Source organism: Elephas maximus, chromosome 20 (genome assembly GCF_024166365.1).
Source record: "Elephas maximus indicus isolate mEleMax1 chromosome 20, mEleMax1 primary haplotype, whole genome shotgun sequence".
Taxonomy (NCBI): domain Eukaryota; kingdom Metazoa; phylum Chordata; class Mammalia; order Proboscidea; family Elephantidae; genus Elephas; species Elephas maximus.
In genome coordinates this window covers 48,844,038-48,863,890 of record NC_064838.1, presented here as the reverse complement: position 1 = coordinate 48,863,890, position 19,853 = coordinate 48,844,038, and the positions used below count along the sequence as shown (strand labels likewise).

At 39.6% G+C, this 19,853-nt stretch overlaps 1 protein-coding gene across 3 annotated transcripts in view; it reads right to left on the bottom strand.

Annotated features, from left to right (window-relative positions):
- Positions 1-2,051: 2,051 nt before the first annotated feature.
- The window catches only part of TCAIM (T cell activation inhibitor, mitochondrial), a 44,167-nt gene continuing 26,365 nt past the window's right edge, over positions 2,052-19,853 (bottom strand). The window contains exons 7-11 of one of the 3 annotated variants that reach the window (XM_049862745.1): positions 10,127-10,224; positions 9,608-9,699; positions 6,881-7,113; positions 5,921-6,052; positions 2,052-3,543 (exon numbers count right to left, since the gene is read on the bottom strand). In XM_049862745.1, coding sequence (XP_049718702.1) covers positions 3,303-3,543; positions 5,921-6,052; positions 6,881-7,113; positions 9,608-9,699; positions 10,127-10,224 — 796 coding nt within the window. In that variant the 3' untranslated portion in view covers positions 2,052-3,302. Of the gene's footprint in view, positions 3,544-5,392; positions 6,053-6,880; positions 7,114-9,607; positions 9,700-10,126; positions 10,225-19,853 lie in introns of all 3 variants that reach the window. The other 2 variants (XM_049862744.1, XR_007514447.1) reach the window with 2 other exon arrangements.

The window sequence follows — 19,853 nt, the reverse complement described above, 5'->3', positions numbered from 1 at the left end:
CCTTGTAGGCCCAGATTCACAGACTACTCAATGGCTTGTTCTATCTGTTCTTCTAGTGATATGATTACTTCTGGGACAAAAATCCTCAAATGCTATTTCTGCACATTCCTGGCCATTTCCCCCACTGGTTGGGCTTCAGGAGAGGGCCAGTGGAGCCCTAACCTAAGGCCATAGTGCCACACTGAACATCCTGAAGGCGCAGATCAACATTGCAGTTGCTCCTGTATGCAGCATCTGGCACATAGTAGGTATTCAACAAGTACTGGGTGAATGCTCAGACTTCTGCTCATTGACTCCTGTGACAACTCAAAACACAGACCCCTTTGTTAATGATATCACTGCCAGAGAAACGAAACAAACAAAAGGCAATGGGAGGGACAGAGAATGAGGGCATTTCAGAAGTTTAGGTTTGAGCTGCTGAGGAGACATCCAGGCAGAGACACTCAGAGGTGCTGGGTCCACAGGCCTGGGGCTCGGGAGATGGCCACACTCGGAGACAGAGGTTTCAGCAGCATCTCCACCCGGGGCTGGTGGCTGATGCCATTGGTGTGGGCATGAGCAGTGGGTGAGGAGGCTGAAGACGGAACTCTCGAGTTCATCTGCACCCAAAAACTCATAGGAATAGGAGTAAGAAAGCTCCGCGGAAACCTCCCCGGAGAGTGGTGTCTGTGAACCAGGGAGCGGTGTCAGGAAGGAGGGGTGGTCAAGAGGTGCCAGTGCAGCTGAGGGTGCACCTGGGTGACCAATAAAAAGTGCCACCACAAATGTGGAAAGGATGTCCTCGTACATGGCAATTGTGTGGACTTGGATGACTGTTTTGGACCAGACTCCTTTTGTCCATAGAATAAAAACTGACAAAAAGTAGTTCAAGGCAGAGCACGGGGTCAGTGGAGATTGTGGAGCCCACTGTAAGAAGGCACAGCTGTGCAGCAGGAGACTGGGCCCTGGAAACGAGGCTCTGGACAGCGCCTGTTCTCGTGCTCCCTCCCCAGTGCTCTTCTCGCCCCGTGGGGACTCAGGCCCTTTCCTCTTCCGAGGGCTTCTGCTGGCCTGGCAGATGTGTCAGGCCTGCCCCACCCTCCCCTCCAACCTCTACTCCCTTCCACCCAGAACCCAACCCAGTGCTTAATTCCCAGGAGTCCTAGAGGAGTGGACCAGAAGAGAAAGGCCCCTCCCATGCTCCCAAATGATGTGGGCAGTTGTGGGTGACTGCAGGCCAGCTTTACCCTGGGGGCGGGGGGAGCACTGGGCAACAGCAATAGAGGGGCTCTTCCCAGGTGCACTGGAGAGCAACAGGCCAGCAGGTCAGCCACCCGAGACCTCCAGCAGTGCCAACTGGGAAGAGAGGTCAGGTGTTCCTCTCCACACTGTTCTCACCTGAGGCTTGGTAGAAAGAGTTGTAAGGGCCTAATCCTGTGCCAGTTTTCAGTGGTGGGACAAAATTTCTCCTTTTCGTTAGTTTTCTTCAGAAAAACTGGGGGAGGAAGTCAAATAGGTAAATAGGTAGCTGCTGTTGAGTCAATCCTGCCTCATAGAGACCGTCCATACAACAGGACAAAACGTTTCCTGGTCCTGTGTCATCCTCACAATTGCTGGCATGTTGGAGTCCATTGTTGTGGCTATTGTGCCAATCCATCTCACTGAGGGTCTTGCTCACCCTCACTGGCCCTCTACTTCACCAAACGTGATGTCCTCCTCAGAGACTGATCCCTCCTGCTGATGTGCCCAATGTGAGCGAGTTGAACAATGTTCTGTTGTGATTCATAAGGTTTTTATTGGCTAATTTTTGGACACAGTTTGCCAGGCCTTTCTTCCTAGTCTTAGCCTGGAAGTTATGCTGAAACCTGTCCACCATGGGTGATCCTGCTGGTATTTGAAATACTGGTGGCATAGCTTCCATACAGGCCACCACAGTACGACAAACTGACAGACAGGTGATGGGAATACGTATATATGGATCACGCATTTTTTGTAATTTCCTATTAAGTTGTAAAACTATTAATAATTGAGTAACAAAAGAAAAGTTATCTGATTGATGTAGGTATTATTTATTACATAACAATTAGTTCTGAGACAAAATCCAATTCAATACAAATTACTGAAGATTCCATAATAGTTGATTTAAGAAATGACACAATCCAAACTTAAGTTTACAATAAAATTTCTTAGATAACCTTAAAGAAAATTTTCACTCCCATTATTTGGCTCTGGAAAATCTTTATAGGTCACACAAACATTTGTTACACTAGAAAAATAATTTAGGTGTTGTTAGGCACATGTTAAATGGGATAATATGTACAAACTATAATTGCAAATCAACTTGGCTTTTGAACACATATATGAATTTGAACTATTTAAATAACTAATATTTTCGATAAATTTAAAACATACTTCAAAAACAATTTTACTGTATTCTTTACTCTCTAATGCACTGAGGAGAACACTGGTAGGCACGGGAAGATAGGGCTTCAGAGGAATGACAGAAATCCTGTCACCATTTTAACTTGACCCTCCGTCTGGAACCCTGGGAACAGGCAAGGATTTTCCTGGGTAGTGTTTGCCCATGAAAACAAAGGAGTCACTTCATTAAATGACTCAAAAATATTCACTGTCTTATAAAATTTTCATGGGTACGAGAAATTATGAGTTTAACCCTTAATTCTGTGTCAGTGAAGCTGTCTTAATAAACTGGTATCAGACTGCTTGTGACAACATCAATACTATTTATTCATTTTCTTTTTTTCCCTTCTGTTCTGTTTCTTAGGCAGAAGTCGCTAGCTATCAGGCCTCTGTTTTGGACATCAACTGACTATTACTGGCTGCAAAGCACTCGGGTGTGTGTATATGAGTTGTAGCTAAAAAGCTGCATGTGTACTTGTCTGTTACACGTGGAAAGGAGTTCCATTACTTCAGAGCTACACTGACTGTAAGACCTGTTAATACTCACAGACACTTGGCCAGCCCCAAACCAACACTCGCTCATATAAAAATATACTGTATATCTTTTACCCTTGTAGAACTCTTCATTTACATATCATTAAAAATATGTTCTTTCTAACATCTTTTTACCTAGGCTTGCCAGTCAGATAAGAAATATAAGATCAGGAGACAAAACCCTTTTAAAAACAAGTTTCCTAGTAGAAATTAATTTCTTTAAAAATGTCAACTTTTAAAACAGCAAATTAGAAATGCTGTTCTTATAATATGTATAATAATACTGTCATATCAAATGGTGGATTTAAATAAGTTTTAACTTAAAAACCTTTTGCTTATCTCTTTAAAAAATAATACTTATTTCTGTGTTACTTTGTAGCTTCTCCATTCTTCCAGTTCCAAGGAATACAAAGGTCGCCATCTTGCAGAACAGAGTAAAAATGTGAAACACAGAGGTGCATTCCGTGGAGGTAAGGCAATGACTGTTCCAGCAGTCTCTTACAACAATCCACCATCTGTCGACTGGAAACGCTGGGCTCCTTATATAACTTCTCCAGAGAAAATTTCCTTGTTGAAGCCTGTATCAATTCATTTTCAATAACCTGTAGCCTGTTTTATTAAAAACAATATTGCCGTAAGTGATAATAAAAGAACGCAAAATTAAGAAAAGGAAAAAGAAGCCACGGAAAACCCTATGGAACACAGTTCTTCTCTGATACACTTGGGTTGCCAGGAATCGGAATCGACCCGATGGCAACGGGTTTGGTTTTGGAGGCATCAACACAATTCTAAGGGGGCAGATGGGAATGCTTCAAAGTAGTAGACCAGGTGCACTTTAAAGCAGGTTCTGGTGTCCTGGGTGCACTACGTAGACCTGCAATCCAGGCTGCAGGAGATACCATGGCTATCAGAGGGAGCTCTGCAGTTTTCAAGCTAGTTCTGTGTGATTACACAGTATCTTTAGCTTACCTAGCTTGTACATATTTGTATCCTGAGACTAACCTGCAGTATAAAATTTAAAGCACATTCCCTATTTTAATAATTAAAATTCTTATCCTACTAATGCATGTACATTTAGGAGTTCAACAAGTCTATAAAATGAAAAGAATTAGCAACAGTTCCCTACCTACAGTCTTATTCCTCTGTTATCCATTTTCTTAAAAAAGAGTTTTGAACTTTTTATTATGGAAAATTTCCAGTACATACAAAATGGAGACTGGCATACTGAATACCCATGGGCCCACTGACAAGCTTCATCAGTTGTCAACTCACAGCCTGCTTGGTTTTTATAACTCTAATTTGACCAAAAGATGACTGAATTCCTATTCTGAAGAAAATCCATTACATTAATATATCTATTTTAGACTGTATCTCTAAAATATAAGGATTCTTGGTTCCTCAAAAATACCCTAAAGCTATAAAGAGCAGCAGCTATGGTGGAGCAAACGAGATCAGCCCTGATGATGGAAGGTGAGCTAGAACTGCTCCCAAGGCTTCAAGCAGACTTAATTTAGAATAGCAGCATCCTAAGCACAAATGCTTAACAACTAACCAAGACGTAGGATATTTGTGCAATAGGATTTGACCAATCAAGCTGTCAACAATTCTACAAGCAAAACAAAGAGATGCCGCTCCCTCACTTACTTTATACATAAGACAGTCTCATTACTTGTTAAGGGGATGGCCTCCATGGTTCTCTTTAGTTGCCACTCTTCTCTATTTTATATCCCTGCTTTTTAAAAATTTGTGGACACCGGGGGCAATAAGGTAGGAAAAATAAGTAATCAGATGGCTTCCACCAGCATACTGCTGAACAAGTCACCACAGAGTCTCTAAATACAGAGACCACATCCTTGTTCACTTTGTCCCTCCTCCTGGAAACGCCCCTCCCTTGATATCTGTGAGTCGTTCTCTTCAGCTCCTTCCCGCTCCTCCGCCACAGCCTTCCCTTCAATGTCCTTGTCCCCAGAGCAACTCTACTCGGTGGGCTCAGCTACCACTCACATACTCAGAGCACTCAAGTCTCCTACTAGAAACAAATTCCAGGAGAGCAGGGGCTGGTCTTCTTTATCTTTCTATCAAGGACACCTACCACAGCTTTTGGCACACAATGGTCACAGTACATGACAGCTAAATGAATGGATGAATGAATGGTTACAAAGCCTCCTTAGGCAACATGTTAGAAAAACAACCCACTACTGAATGTAGTATCTTCCCTTCTTCATTGTAGATACATAAAACAGAGAACCCAGCAGTACCCTGAGAAGAAACAGGAAACTGTTTGCTACAACATCATCCTTTCAAAGATGAAAACAACATACAGGACTGCTTTTAAGTGAAAACAGTATTTTTACTTTAAAATTTCTTCTCAATTTAGTTAAAATTGAGAAGAAGCTTTTTTGGTATCAGTTGTTTTCAAATTTTTAAGCAATAAAGACTCCCATCGATCAAGTCGTACCTGATTTTTTTTTTCCTTGTGGTCACTCTTCTCCATCTGGAGAATTTCTTTCAGACATTCTTATTTTTCACTCTGCTCCTGAGTTGATTTTTTTTTTTTTTTTTGGCTTTAACAAAGAGAAATTTATTTTCCCACAGTCTAGTAGGTTACAAGTCCAAATTCAGGGCATTGGCTCCAGGGGAAGGCTTTCTCTCTGTCGACACTGGAGGAAGGCGTTTGTCTTCAATCTTCCCCTGGTCAAGAAGCTTCTCAGGCACAGGGACCCCGGGTCCAAAGCTGACTTGGATTTTTTTTATTAAGAAGCCCTTCTCAAATTGAGGCACATGGTGGTAAAGTGATTAAGGTTATTATACTTACAAAACAGCCTTATAAAATCCCTTGCAGAACAAACTGGGAAATAAATATGGAATATCCACAAATAAATCAATTTTCTAAGCTTAATACACTATTAACGTCCTATATCAGTTCTGAATACCTGATTTTTTAAAGTTAGACTGAATAGTGTGAGAGAGGGCTAACAGTACTTACTCTTCCTTTCTTTTCATGTTCTCTCTTGCCTGCTGGGCTTTGGTGAGAATAAACCATTGGAGGCTTGCTGGGTCACAGAGGATTGGGATGTTAAAATGCCCAAGTTCATGCAAGCTTGGAGCATATCTATCCCTGTGGGTAAGCATACATTAAAGGAAAATTATTGACCTATTCCACCCCTTTCCCCAAGAAAATGTTTTATTAGTCTTTGAAATAAGAATTAAGAAAATCTACCTTAGGAGTTTACTAAAACTGACTTATATCTTTGGTGGCCCCAAAAAGACACATTTGGTCGTAATGACCATGTTACTTGCTAGCCCTGTGACCTTCCCCACCTGTAAGATGGGGGTAGTACCTACTTCATGTTGAGGTGGTGAGACCTAAAGAGGATTCGCATTTATGTACTAGATGTACTAAATGTATATGACGTACACAGTACTAAAAATATTAACTTTTAAGCACCAACTCCATCAAACCAAACCCATTGCTTTCGAGTCGATTCTGACTCATAGCGACCCTACAGGACAGAGTAAAACTGCCCCATAGAGTTTCCAAGGAGTGCCTGGGGGATCCGAACTGCCGACCTTTTGTTTAGCAGCCATAGGTCTTAACCACTACGCCACCACTGTTTCCACATTTAAGCACAGTGGCTGGAAAATAGCATATGCACACACACAAAAAAAATGTTGGCCATTGATTTAAGAATAGTTTAATGCTATAAAGTTCTCTGCCCAGGAAGTGGGAATATAATCACAGAATGTTCTAGAGATTCAATCCCTTGATGCTCTCATGCTGGCTTTTCTAATGTGGAAATGAGGACTGTTAACTGAAGCAGTAATATTCTTTTTCTTAATTTCTAAGAATCACACACTGGAATTAAAAAAAAAAAATTAATATATTTAGACACACAACCCAGATAAGTGAAGAAGTGAAAGTAATCCTGCTGTTTTAGGTTTTTACCTGTTAAGGATCATTTGTAAACCACGCAGGCTTCGGGGGTGGAAAGGTATCCTATTTTTCAATAGTCTGTTATAGAACACGTCAAGAAGAGAGTAATATTCTTCAAGTGTCAATACTGGCTGTAATTCTTCAATATAAACAACTTGTATGCCGCCTAGAAGATAGCTTATTTGGTCTTCTAAAAGCAGCAGCCTCCTCTGAAGGTCAAAATAAGTTGGCAATCTTTCAAAAAGCTACAATATTAAAAAAAAAAAAAAAATATATATATATATACTTTTATGTTACTATGATCACTCAATTTTAGGATTCTAATAAATAGTATTGAGCAATTTTAACAAGGAAATTCTTTTCCTAGGAGGAAAGTTCAAGTAAGAGATAAGAAAAAGACAATGTGATGTTGAAAATATCAATATCCAAATAAAACACCAAAATCTTTGGGATTTCTGGAAAGGAACTGAAGAGCTTGCAGAAAAAAAATCTGTTCCAAATAAAAGTAAGTCCTAAGTACTAAATTTAAATACTCAGGTAAGAATCTTAAATAAGTTTTGAATGATTAAATGGTATAATAAAGAAAGGTTTTAGCAATAAATTATATGTATTTCAACTCCAAGTTTATTTCTTCAGAATTTACAAAACTCAATTATATGCAATAAACATTACTGAGCAGACATCATGTGCTTATGCAATGAACTGGGTACTTGGAGTATGCAGATTTTAAGAGTTTGTTCCTGTTTTCCAGGGGCTCACAGTCCAGGATATAAAGAGGAGGTCCAGGCAAAAGCTTCAGTGACCAAAAGGTAACTGAATTTAGCGTGGGAAGGCCGGAGGGCAGAGGAAAGCGCATGTGCAAACACAGAAGCATGAAAAGGAAGAGCATGCTCAAAACAAGGAGTGTGGAGTGGCTGGAGTGTGCCATGTCTGGGAGCCGCGGGAAACAAGGAGTGTGGAGTGGCTGGAGTGTGCCATGTCTGGGAGCCGCGGGAAACAAGGAGTGTGGAGTGGCTGGAGTGTGCCATGTCTGGGAGCCGCGGGAAACGAGGAGTGTGGAGTGGCTGGAGTGTGCCATGTCTGGGAGCCGTGGGAAACGAGGAGTGTGGAGTGGCTGGAGTGTGCCATGTCTGGGAGCCGCGGAAAAGGATGAGACCAAAGAGGGAGGGAGGGGCTCCCTCAGGCACCGACCTCGTGTGCTGTACTGGGGACTCAGATGTTATACTGAAAGCTTTAAGAGGAGTTAAAATGCATCAAAAACTGCTAGGAAAAGAGCAGGAGCAATAAAAACATTTTATGAATTACTGTAATTCTAACACTTTGTGCAAAATAATTTTATCCCCTACTTTTTCAATTTTTCTGCTAATGAGTTATTCATGTAAATGCAGTAACGACATTGAAAGAACTTTTATTTTAAATAAAGAGGCAGAAAACACGACCCACAGTGAAGAGAATCAGTGGAAACCAACCCAGAACTGACAGATATTAGAAGACGTGGCCACAAAAACAATGATAATTTCATTTCATATGCTCAAAAAGTTAAATAGAAACATGGATGACATAAAAAAAGATCCAAATTATCCAAAGTTTCTGTTTGGTGTGATGAAGAAGTTTTGGAAGCAGTGGTGGTGACAGCTGCACAAACCTGTTACTGTAACTGCTGCCACTGAATTGTACGCTCAGGAACGGTCAGGGCAGCACATTTTACCACAGTGACACTTCGAAACAACAGACCCAAACTGGAATTCTAGAAATTAAAATTACAATGTCTGAGACGAAAAAAGTACACTGAAGGAAGGGATTAACAGACTCGTAGAGAAATGCAAATTAAACACACACTGAAATAGTACTACACATCTATTAGAACGGCACAAAAAGATGACCGTAACAAGTGCTGACAGTTTTTTAAAAAGTTAAACATACACGTACCACACAATCCAGACGTTCTACTCTTAAAGTACATATTCCTACAAACACGTGTACACAAATGTTCATATCACCTCTATGTGTAATCACCCAAAATGGAAAGAACACAACCTCCCTCAACAGGTGAATGGATGGAACTCGACAATGTTTACCATACAATGGACACTACATGACAATAAGAAAGAATGAATTCTCCAAACAAGCAACAACATGGATAAATGTCAAAGTAATTGTGCTGAGTGAAAGAAGCCAAACAAAGGAGTACATACTTTGATTCCATTTACATAAAACTCTAAAAAATACGAACTAATTTTTTTTTTAATTTATAGTGACAGAAAACAGATCCGTGGTTGCCTGGGAAGCAGACAGTGGGGCAGGAAGGTAGGGGGAGGGCTTACAAAGGGCCATAAGGGTCCTTTTGAGGGTGATGGATACGTTCGCTAACTTGATTGTGGTTTCACAGGTGTATACAGATGTCAAAACTTACCAAATCATACACATGAAATACGTGCAGTTGGTTGCATGCCAATTGTATCTCAATAAATTTGTTAAACCAAACCAAACCAAACAACAGAATGCAGGCTTTCAGGTTGTGTTTCAGAAAAGACTGTAACACTTCCAAGTAAAAAATGACTCAAAAATCAGTCTTGCCTTTAAGTAATTAACTATATGATATTAAAACATCTGATTTGAAAACAGCTGAAGCTATGATTACAAATTATTTGTTAGTTCATGACATAACACCATTGTTTTAAACAAAAGTACGAAGACAATAAATCAAAGACATTTTCTTGCCTTTCAGCATTTCCTTACTTTTGTCCAGTGGTGGTGGACATCCATTGTTCCCAGCATCACATGGCCCAAGGCACTCATTCCTGAACGGTCTGTAAATATTAGTGTACATCCTGAGGATGACAGAACACAAAGCCTTCAGTTACAGTCTAGAGATGCTTTCCTCTTATTACAGTTATGCAAAAAATCACTTAAATTTAGTGCATAAATTCAGGATTAAATTCAGTACAGGCTTAAAGACGAGTTTTATGTCACTGTTTAATTCAAGAAGGTCTGGTGGCTCGGTGGTTAAGAGCTCGACTGCTAACCAAAAGGTCGGCAGTTTGAATCCACCAGCTGCTCCTTGGAAACGCTACGGGTCTACTCTGTCCTATAGGGTCACTACGAGTTGTAATTGACTCGACAGCAATGGGCTTGTTTTTTGTTTGTTTCATTTAAAGATTTAAAAAATTCAGTTGTGATAAGGTCATATCTGAACAGACTTTGAGCACTCAGTTTTCCTACAACTTGCAGATGATATTTGAGAAGAATATTGTTTACCTTTTGCAGTTTTAAGTGTTTCCAAGTTCTGCTGTGCTAATCGGCCTAAACTATGCAGCTGGCTACAGCGATGGGCGATCCCCCAGCTCCTCTGCCACCTAGGCCAAGAGAGCACACAGGCCGTTAGCAGCCAGCCTCCCTGAAGGAGGAAGCAAGCATTCACCACAAACGCTTGATTCCTGCGAAAGTCAACGATTTCCTTTCTGAAGTAGGCACACAGCACGTTTCAAATTGCCTTATGCTTTCCAAACTAGCTGATTTTTCAAGAAGGAACCACATGAAAACGGAATTGTTTACCAGAGTGTACCAAAAATATTCCTACTATGTTTAGGTATGCAGAGACTTTAAACAAGCAAATATACTACACTGTTTCCACTTTAAAATAAAAGGGTAAAATGGGAAAAGCTGGAAAAAAAAAATCTTTTTCTCATTCACATTGTAAAATCACAAAGATTTTGTTTCATATTTAAGTCCCAATTAGGAATTCTGGTTAGGGTTATCATATTCTTTTTATCTTATTCTAGAGAAAGTGATTTTTATGACATGGAATCTTCTCATTTTATAAACTAATATTAAATCTTAGCAACAAAATGCTACCTGATGTTCATGTGATGTCACTGAGCACTGCTGTGGAACGTCTTAAGAGGCTCAGAAAACCCATCTTGGAATTCTACTTCTGTAACTTACTAGCTCAGGGACCTTCAATAAGCTGGTTTAGGCTTCCTATGGTTTTACTTTCATACATGTAAAATCGGGACATTTCCTACTTCAGGTGCATAAATCACATGAGAAAATACATATAAAGGAGTCAGGCACTCAAAACAGGCACTCAAAAAACTTTAGGTTCCTCAAAAAACTAAAAAATAGAACTACCGTATGACCCAGCAATTCCATTCCTAGGTATACACCCAAAGACTTGAAAGCAGAGACTCAAACAGAGGCTTGTACACCAATGTTGACTGCAGCCCTGTCCACAACAGTCAAAACGTAGAAACAATCTAAACGCCCATCAACAGATGAATGGATAAACAACATACATAGAATGGATTACTACTCAGCCAGTAGGATAAACAAAGTCTTGATACATGCTACAGTATGGATGGAGCTTGGAGACATTATGCTGAGTAAAATATGCCAATCACAAAAGGACAAACAAGTATTGTATAACCTCACTTATATAAAACGACAAGAAAAAGCAAGTGTACAGAGACCAAAGTTTATCAGTGGATGCCAGGGACGAGAGAGAGGTGGAAAATAGGAGTTAACAGTGATGGAAAAATCGTACTGATTAAGGGTAGGGTCGCACAGCCAATTATTGTAATTGCTGTCAACAAGTTGTACACCTGTAAAAAGTTGAATTGGCAAAAGTTGTGTGACAGATATTTACAAGGACTACAAAAAAAAAAAGAAGAGTAGCTGCTGAGGCTGCTTATGTACAACCAAACACCTCATGGGACTTGGTTCCTTGGTTTGGAGGTTTAGGGTCATGGTTTCATGGGACATTGCTGTTATTGGCCTAATAACGTGTTTCTGTTCTAGCTCTAGTTCATTGTGTAATGCCTGGAGTCTTCAAAGCTTACAAGCCGCCATCCAAGACAAAACAATTGGTCTTTGTTCACCTGGAGGAACAGAGGAAGAAGGAGAGTCAGGAATAGGAGGAGGATATGGAATGTGTGCGTAACTGCCTCCATGAACAACTGCCCCCTTTGCCATGAGACCAGAAGAACTAGATGGTGCCCAGTTACCACTACTGAATATTTTGACCAAAGATACCACAGAAGAACTCTGATCAAAAGGGGGAAAATGTAGAACAGAATTTCAAACTCTCACAGACTTCAGACTTTCTGGAACCATGGAGGGTAAATGAACCCCTGAAACTATTGCCCTGAGATAATCTTTAAACCTTAAGCCAAAAATAACCCCTGAAGTCACCTTAAAACCAAACAATAGGTTAGCTAAAAGGCCTGCCTTGAGCATTATGCTCTTTTAAGAACTATCTACACGGGATCAAATAGACAAGAGTAACTCAATAGATTAGACAGGAGCCTTAGGGGACAGTGGGTTTATGTTAATGAGGGAGAAACAACTCAGAAAAAAGGCAGTGAGAATAGGTGCACAACTCAAAGAATGTAATCAATGTCACTAAATTGAACATGTAGAAACTGCTGAATTGGTGTATGTTTTGCTGCATATATTCCCAACAACAAAACAAATAAAATTAGAAAAGAAAAAAAAAAAAAAAACTTTAGGTTTCTACTTTATCCTAACACTGATTCTTATATCATTTCTGATAAAATGAAAAAAAAAATTTTTTTAATTTTCCCTTTAACGTGCAATTCAAAAACTAAGATATTTCAAAGAATTAGCATTAATTTTGATTATTTATAATTTAAAATATTTAAGTGATAAAGCTACTAAGTAGTGTTCTACTAGTGAATGGTCTTTCATATAGGCTGTTTAGTAGTTAAAATGGTATTATTTGTCCCAATGTTTTCATTTGTTGGCAATTTGGCTAATTTTCCAGTAAACGGAGAAGTCCTCATGCCTGTGTTCTCAGACTTTTTGTTCCCAGAATCCCCTTTATACTCTTAAAAATGGAGAATTCCAAAGACGTTTAGTTTATGTGGGTTACATTTATGGATACCTACCGTATTATAATGAGGAGCCCTGATGACGTAGTGGTTAAAAGCTCGGCTGCTAACCAAGAGGTTGGCAGTTCAAACCCACCAGCCACTCCTTGGAAACTTATGGGGTAGTTATATTCTGTCCTATAGTGTTGCTATGAGCTGGAACTGACTTGAAAGCACTTAACAAAAACATTATAATGGAAACTGAGAAATTTCTTCACAATATTGTAAAATAATGCTTATTTCCTTTTACATTTAAGAGATCCTTTTATTTCCCTAATCCCAATTAGTTTTGACAGATATTTAAAAACTTATATTAGAAAAAGTTATTTTCACATGCATTGTTTTATAAATGAAAAAAAAAAAAAAACCTTGCTATTTTTTTTTTTATTAACTTTTATTAAGCTTCAAGTGAACATTTACAAATCCAGTCTGTCACATATAAGTTTACATACATCTTACTCCATACTCCCACTTGCTCTCCCCCTATTGAGTCAGCCCTTTCAGTCTCTCCTTTCTTGACAATTTTGCCAGCTTCCCTCTCTCTCTATCCTCCCATCCCCCCTCCAGACAAGAGTTCCCAACCCACTCTCAAGTGACCACCTGATATAATTAGCTCACTCTTCATCAGCATCTCTCTCCCACCCGCTGACCAGTCCCTTTCATGTCTGATGAGTTGCCTTCAGGAATGGTTCCTGTCCTGGGCCAACAGAAGGTCTGGGGAGCATGGCCGCCGGGATTCCTCTAGTCTCAGTCAGACCATTAAGTATGGTCTTTTTATGAGAATTTGGGGTCTGCATCCCACTGTTCTCCTGCTCCCTCAGGGGTTCTCTGTTGTGCTCCCTGTCAGGGCAGTCATTGGTTGTGGCCGGGCACCAACTAGTTCTTCTGGTCTCAGGATGATGTAGGTCTCTGGTTCATGTGGCCCCTTCTGTCCCTTGGGCTCTTAGTTGTTGTGTGACCTTGGCGTTCTTCATTTTCCTTTGCTCCAGGTGGGTTGAGACCAATTGATCCATCTTAGATGGCCGCTTGTTAGCATTTAAGACCCCAGATGCCACATTTCAAAGTGGGATGCAGAATGTTTTCATACTAGAATTATTTTGCCAATTGACTTAGGAGTCCCCTCAAACCATGTTCCCCAGACCCCTGCCCCTGCTCCGGTGACCTTTGAAGCATTCATTTTATCCCGGAAACTTCTCTGCTTTTGGTCCAGTCCAATTGAGCTGACCTTCCATGTATTGAGTGTTGTCTTTCCCTTCACCCAAAGCAGTTCTTATCTACTGATTAATCAATAAAAAACCCTCTCCCTCCCTCCCCCCTTCCTAACCACAAAAGTATGTGTTCTTCTCAGTTTTTACTATTTCTCAAGATCTTATAATAGTGGTCTTGTACAATATTTGTCTTTTTGCCTCTGACTAATTTCACTCAGCATAATGCCTTCCAGGTTCCTCCATGTTATGAAATGTTTCACAGATTCGTCACTGTTCTTTATCAATGCGTAGTATTCCATTGTGTGAATATACCACAATTTATTTACCCATTCATCCGTTGATGGATGCCTTGGTTGCTTTCAGCTTTTTGCTATTGTAAACAGAGCTGCAACAAACATGGGTGTGCATATATCTGTTTGTGTGAAGGCTCTTGTATCTCTAGGGTATATTCCGAGGAGTGGGATTTCTGGGTTGTATGGTAGTTCTAACTGTTTAAGATAACGCCAGATAGATTTCCAAAGTGGTTGTACCATTTTACATCCCCACCAGCAGTGTATAAGAGTTCCAATCTCTCCGCAGCCTCTCCAACATTTATTATTTTGTGTTTTTTGGATTAATGCCAGCCTTGTTGGTGTGAGATGGAATCTCATCGTAGTTTTAATTTGCATTTCTCTAATGGCTAATGATCGAGAGCATTTTCTCATGTATCTGTTGGCTGCCTGAATATCTTCTTTAGTGAAATGTGTGTTCATATCCTTTGCCTACTTCTTGATTGGGTTGTTTGCCATTTTGTGGTTGAGTTTTGACAGAATCATATAGATTTTAGAGATCAGGCGCTGGTCAGAGATGTCATAGTTGAAAATTCTTTCCCAGTCTGTAGGTGGTCTTTTTACTCTTTTGGTGAAGTCTTTAGATGAGCATAGGTGTTTGATTTTTAGGAGCTCCCAGTTATCGGGTTTCTCTTCATCATTTTTGGTAATGTTTTGTATTCTGTTTATGCCTTGTATTAGGGCTCCTAGGGTTGTCCCTATTTTTTCTTCCATGATCTTTATCGTTTTAGTCTTTGATCCACTTGGAGTTAATTTTTGTGCATGGTGTGAGGTATGGGTCCTGTTTCATTCTTTTGCAAAGGGATATCCAGTTATGCCAGCACCATTTGTTAAAAAGACTATCTTTTCCCCAATTAACTGACACTGGTCCTTTGTCAAATATCAGCTGCTCATACGTGGATGGATTTATATCTGGGTTCTCAATTCTGTTCCATTGGTCTACGTGCCTGTTGTTGTACCAGTACCATGCTGTTTTGACTACTGTGGCTGTATAATAGGTTCTGAAATCAGGTAGAGTGAGGCCTCCCACTTTCTTCTTCTTTTTCAGTAGTGCTTTGCTTATCCGGGGCTTCTTTCCCTTCCATATGAAATTGGTGATTTGTTTCTCTATCCCCTTAAAATATGACATTGGAATTTGGATCGGAAGTGCGTTATATGTATAGATGGCTTTTGGTAGAATAGACATTTTTACTATGTTAAATCTTCCTATCCATGAGCAAGGTATGTTTTTCCACTTAAGTATGTCCTTTTGAATTTCTCGTAGTAGAGCTTTGTAGTTTTCTTTGTATAGGTCTTTTATATCCTTGGTAAGATTTATTCCGAAGTATTTTATCTTCTTGGGGGCTACTGTGAATGGTATTGATTTGGTTATTTCCTCTTCGGTGTTCTTTTTGTTGATGTAGAGGAATCCAAGTGATTTTTGTATGTTTATTTTATAACCTGAGACTCTGCTAAACTCTTCTATTAGTTTCAGTAGTTTTCTGGAGGATTCCTTAGGGTTTTCTGCGTATAAGATCATGTCATCTGCAAATAGTGATAACTTTACTTCCTCCTTGCCAATCTGGATACCCTTTACTTCTTTGTCTAGCCTAATTGCCCTGGCTAGGACTTCAAGTACGATGTTGAGTAAGAGCGGTGATAAAGGGCATCCTTGTCTGGTTCCCGTTCTCAAGGGAAATGCTTTCAGGTTCTCTCCATTTAGAGTGATATTGGCTGTTGGCTTTGCATAGATGCCCTTTATTATGTTGAGGAATTTTCCTTCAATTCCTATTTTGATAAGAGTTTTTATCATAAATGGGTGTTGGACTTTGTCAAATGCCTTTTCTGTATCAATTGATAAGATCATGTGGTTTTTATCTTTTGTTTTATTTATGTGATGGATTACATTAATGGTTTTTCTGATATTAAACCAGCCTTGCATACCTGGTATAAATCCCACTTGATCATGGTGAATTATTTTTTTGATGTGTTGTTGGATTCTATTGGCTAGAACTTTGTTGAGGATTTTTTGCATCTATGTTCATGAGGGATATAGGTCTATAATCTTTTTTTGTAACGTCTTTACCTGGTTTTGGTATCAGGGAGATGGTGGCTTCACAGAATGAGTTGGGTAGTATTCCATCATTTTCTACGCTTTGAAATACCTTCAGTAGTAGTGGTGTTAACTTTTCTCTGAAGGTTTGGTAGAACTCTGCAGTGAAGCCGTCTGGGCCAGGGTTTTTTTTTGTTGGAAGTTTTTTGATTACCGTTTCAATCTCTTTTTTTGTTATGGGTCTATTTAGTTGTTCTACTTCTGAATGTGTTAGTTTAGGTAGGTAGTGTTTTTCCAGGAATTCATCCATTTCTTCTAGGTTTTCAAATTTGTTAGAGTACAATTTTTCGTAGTAATCCGAAATGATTCTTTCAATTTCATTTGGTTCTGTTGTGATGTGGTCCTTCTCGTTTGTTATTCGGGTTATTTGTTTCCTTTCCTGTATTTCTTTAGTCAGTCTAGCCAATGGTTTATCAATTTTGTTAATTTTTTCAAAGAACCAGCTTTTGGATTTGTTAATTCTTTCAATTGTTTTTCTGTTCTCTAATTCATTTAGTTCAGCTCTAATTTTTATTATTTGTTTTCTTCTGGTGCCTGCTGGTTTCTTTTGTTGCTCACTTTCTATTTGTTCAAGTTGTAGGGACAGTTCTCTGCTTTTGGCTCTTTCTTCTTTTTGTATGTGTGCATTTATCGATATAAATTGGCCTCTGAGCACTGCTTTTGCTGTGTCCCAGAGGTTTTGATAGGAAGTATTTTCATTCTCGTTGCATTCTATGAATTTCCTTATTCCCTCCTTGATGTCTTCTATAACCCAGTCTTTTTTCAGGAGGGTATTGTTCATTTTCCAAGTATTTGATTTCTTTTCCCTAGTTTTTCTGTTATTGATTTCTAGTTTTATTGCCTTGTGGTCAAAGAAGATGCTTTGTAATATTTCGATGTTTTGGACTCTGCAAAGGTTTGTTTTATAACCTAATATGTGGTCTATTCTAGAGAATGTTCCATGTGCGCTAGAAAAAAAAGTATACTTTGCAGCAGTTGGGTGGAGAGTTCTGTATAGGTCAATGAGATCAAGTTGGTTGATTGTTGTAAGTAGGTCTTCTGTGTCTCTATTGAGCTTCTTACTGGATGTCCTGTCCTTCTCCGAAAGTGGCGTGTTGAAGTCTCCTACTATAATTGTGGAGGTGTCTATCTCACTTTTCAATTCTGTTAAAATTTGATTTATGTATCTTGCAGCCCTGTCACTGGGTGCATAAATATTTAATATGGTTATGTCTTCCTGATCAATTGTCCCTTTCATCATTATATAGTGTCCTTCTTTATCCTTTGTGGTGGATTTAAGTCTAAAGTCTATTTTGTCAGAAATTAATATTGCTACTCCTCTTCTTTTTTGCTTATTGTTCGCTTGATATATTTTTTTTCCATCCTTTGAGTTTTAGTTTGTTTGTGTCTCTAAGTCTAAGGTGTGTCTCTTGTAGGCAGCATATAGATGGATCATGTTTCTTTATCCAGTCCATGACTCTCTGTCTCTTTATTGGTGCATTTAGTCCATTTACATTCAGCGTAATTATAGATAAATAAGTTTTTAGTGCTGTCATTTTGATGCCTTTTCGTGTGTGTTGTTGGCAATTTCGTTTTTCCACATACTTTTTTGTGCTGAGACGTTTTTCTTAGTGAATTGTGAGATCCTCATTTTCATAGTGTTTGACTTTATGTTAGTTGAGTCGTTACGTTTTTCTTGGCTTTTATCTTGAGTTATGGAGTTGTTATACCTTTTTGTGGTGACCTTATTATTTACCCTATTTTTCTAAGTAAAAACCTAACTTGTATCGTTCTATATCGCCTTGTATCACTCTCCATCTGGCAGTTCAATGCCTCCTGTGTTTAGTCCCTCTTTTTGATTATTGTGATCTTTTACCTATTGACTTCCATGATTCCCTGTTATGTGTATTATTATTATTATTATTTTTAATTAATCTGAATTTGTTTGTTTTTGTGATTTCCCTATTTGAGTTGATATCAGGACGTTCTGTTTTGTGACCTTGTATTGTGCTGGTATCTGATATTATTGGTTTTCTGACCAAACAATATCCTTTAGTATTTCTTGTAGCTTTGGTTTGGTTTTTGCAAATTCTCTAAGCTTGTGTTTATCTGTAAATATCTTAATCTCGCCTTCATATTTCAGAGAGAGTTTTGCTGGATATATGATCCTTGGCTGGCAGTTTTTCTCCTTCAGTGTTCTGTATATGTCGTCCCATTCCCTTCTTGCCTGCATGGTTTCTGCTGAGTAGTCTGAACTTATTCTTATTGATTCTCCCTTGAAGGAAACCTTTCTTTTCTCCTTGGCTGCTTTTAAAATTTTCTCTTTCTCTTTGGTTTTGGCGAGTTTGATGATAATATGTCTTGGTGTTTTTCTTTTTGGATCAATCTTCAATGGGGTTCGATGAGCATCTTGGATAGATATCCTTTCGTCTTTCATGATGTCAGGGAAGTTTTGTGTCAGGAGTTCAACTATTTTCTCTGAGTCCCCCCTCCCTGTTCTGGGACTCCAATCACCCGCAAGTTATCCTTCTTGATAGAGTCCCACATGATTCTTAGGGTTTCTTCATTTTTTTAAATTCTTTTATCTGATTTTTTTCCAGCTATGTTGGTGTTGATTCCCTGGTCCTCCAGATGTCCCAGTCTGCATTCTAATTGCTCGAGTCTGTTCCTCTGACTTCCTATTGCGTTGTCTAATTCTGTAATTTTATTGTTAATCTTTTGGATTTCTACATGCTGTCTCTCTATGGATTCTTGCAACTTATTAATTTTTCCACTATGTTCTTGAATAATCTTTTTGAGTTCTTCAACAGTTTTATCGGTGTGTTCCTTGGCTTTTTCTGCAGTTTGCCTTATTTCGTTTGTGATGTCTTGAAGCATTCTGTAAATTAGTTTTTTATATTCTGTATCTGATAATTCCAGGATTGTATCTTCATTTGGGAAAGATTTTGATTCTTTTGTTTGGGGGGCTGGAGAAGCTGTCATGGTCTGCTTTTTTATGTGGTTTGATATGGACTGCTGTCTCCGAGCCATCACTGGGAAACTAGTTTTTCCAGAAAATCCGCTAAAAAAAAATGCAGTCAGATCCCTATCAGAGTTCTCCCTCTGGCTCAGGCTATTCGGATTTTGATGAAGCCGCCTGGGGAGGGTGGGGGAGGGATCAGAGAGATAGGAGAGTAGCACCTCAGAATATAGCCAGAGTTGCTTGTCTTGCTTGGAATGACTATTATATCTGAGATTTCCGCGGGGCGCGTCGCCTATGTGTGCTGGCTGTGTGGAGATTGCCCCCGGGGCGTCTGGCCCGCTGGAGTCACAGTCAGATCCTCCGCTGCCAGCCCCACACCCAACGTGAAGATTGCCCTACTGGGACGGTGCACTCCCGACTCCAAAATCAGTCGCTGCCTCCCGGGGACTCCCCGTCCCGCCAGCCGCATTGCTGTGCCGCCTCCGCGAACCGGCTGGGCCCCCCCGGGGTCAGCTCAGGCGAGGGGA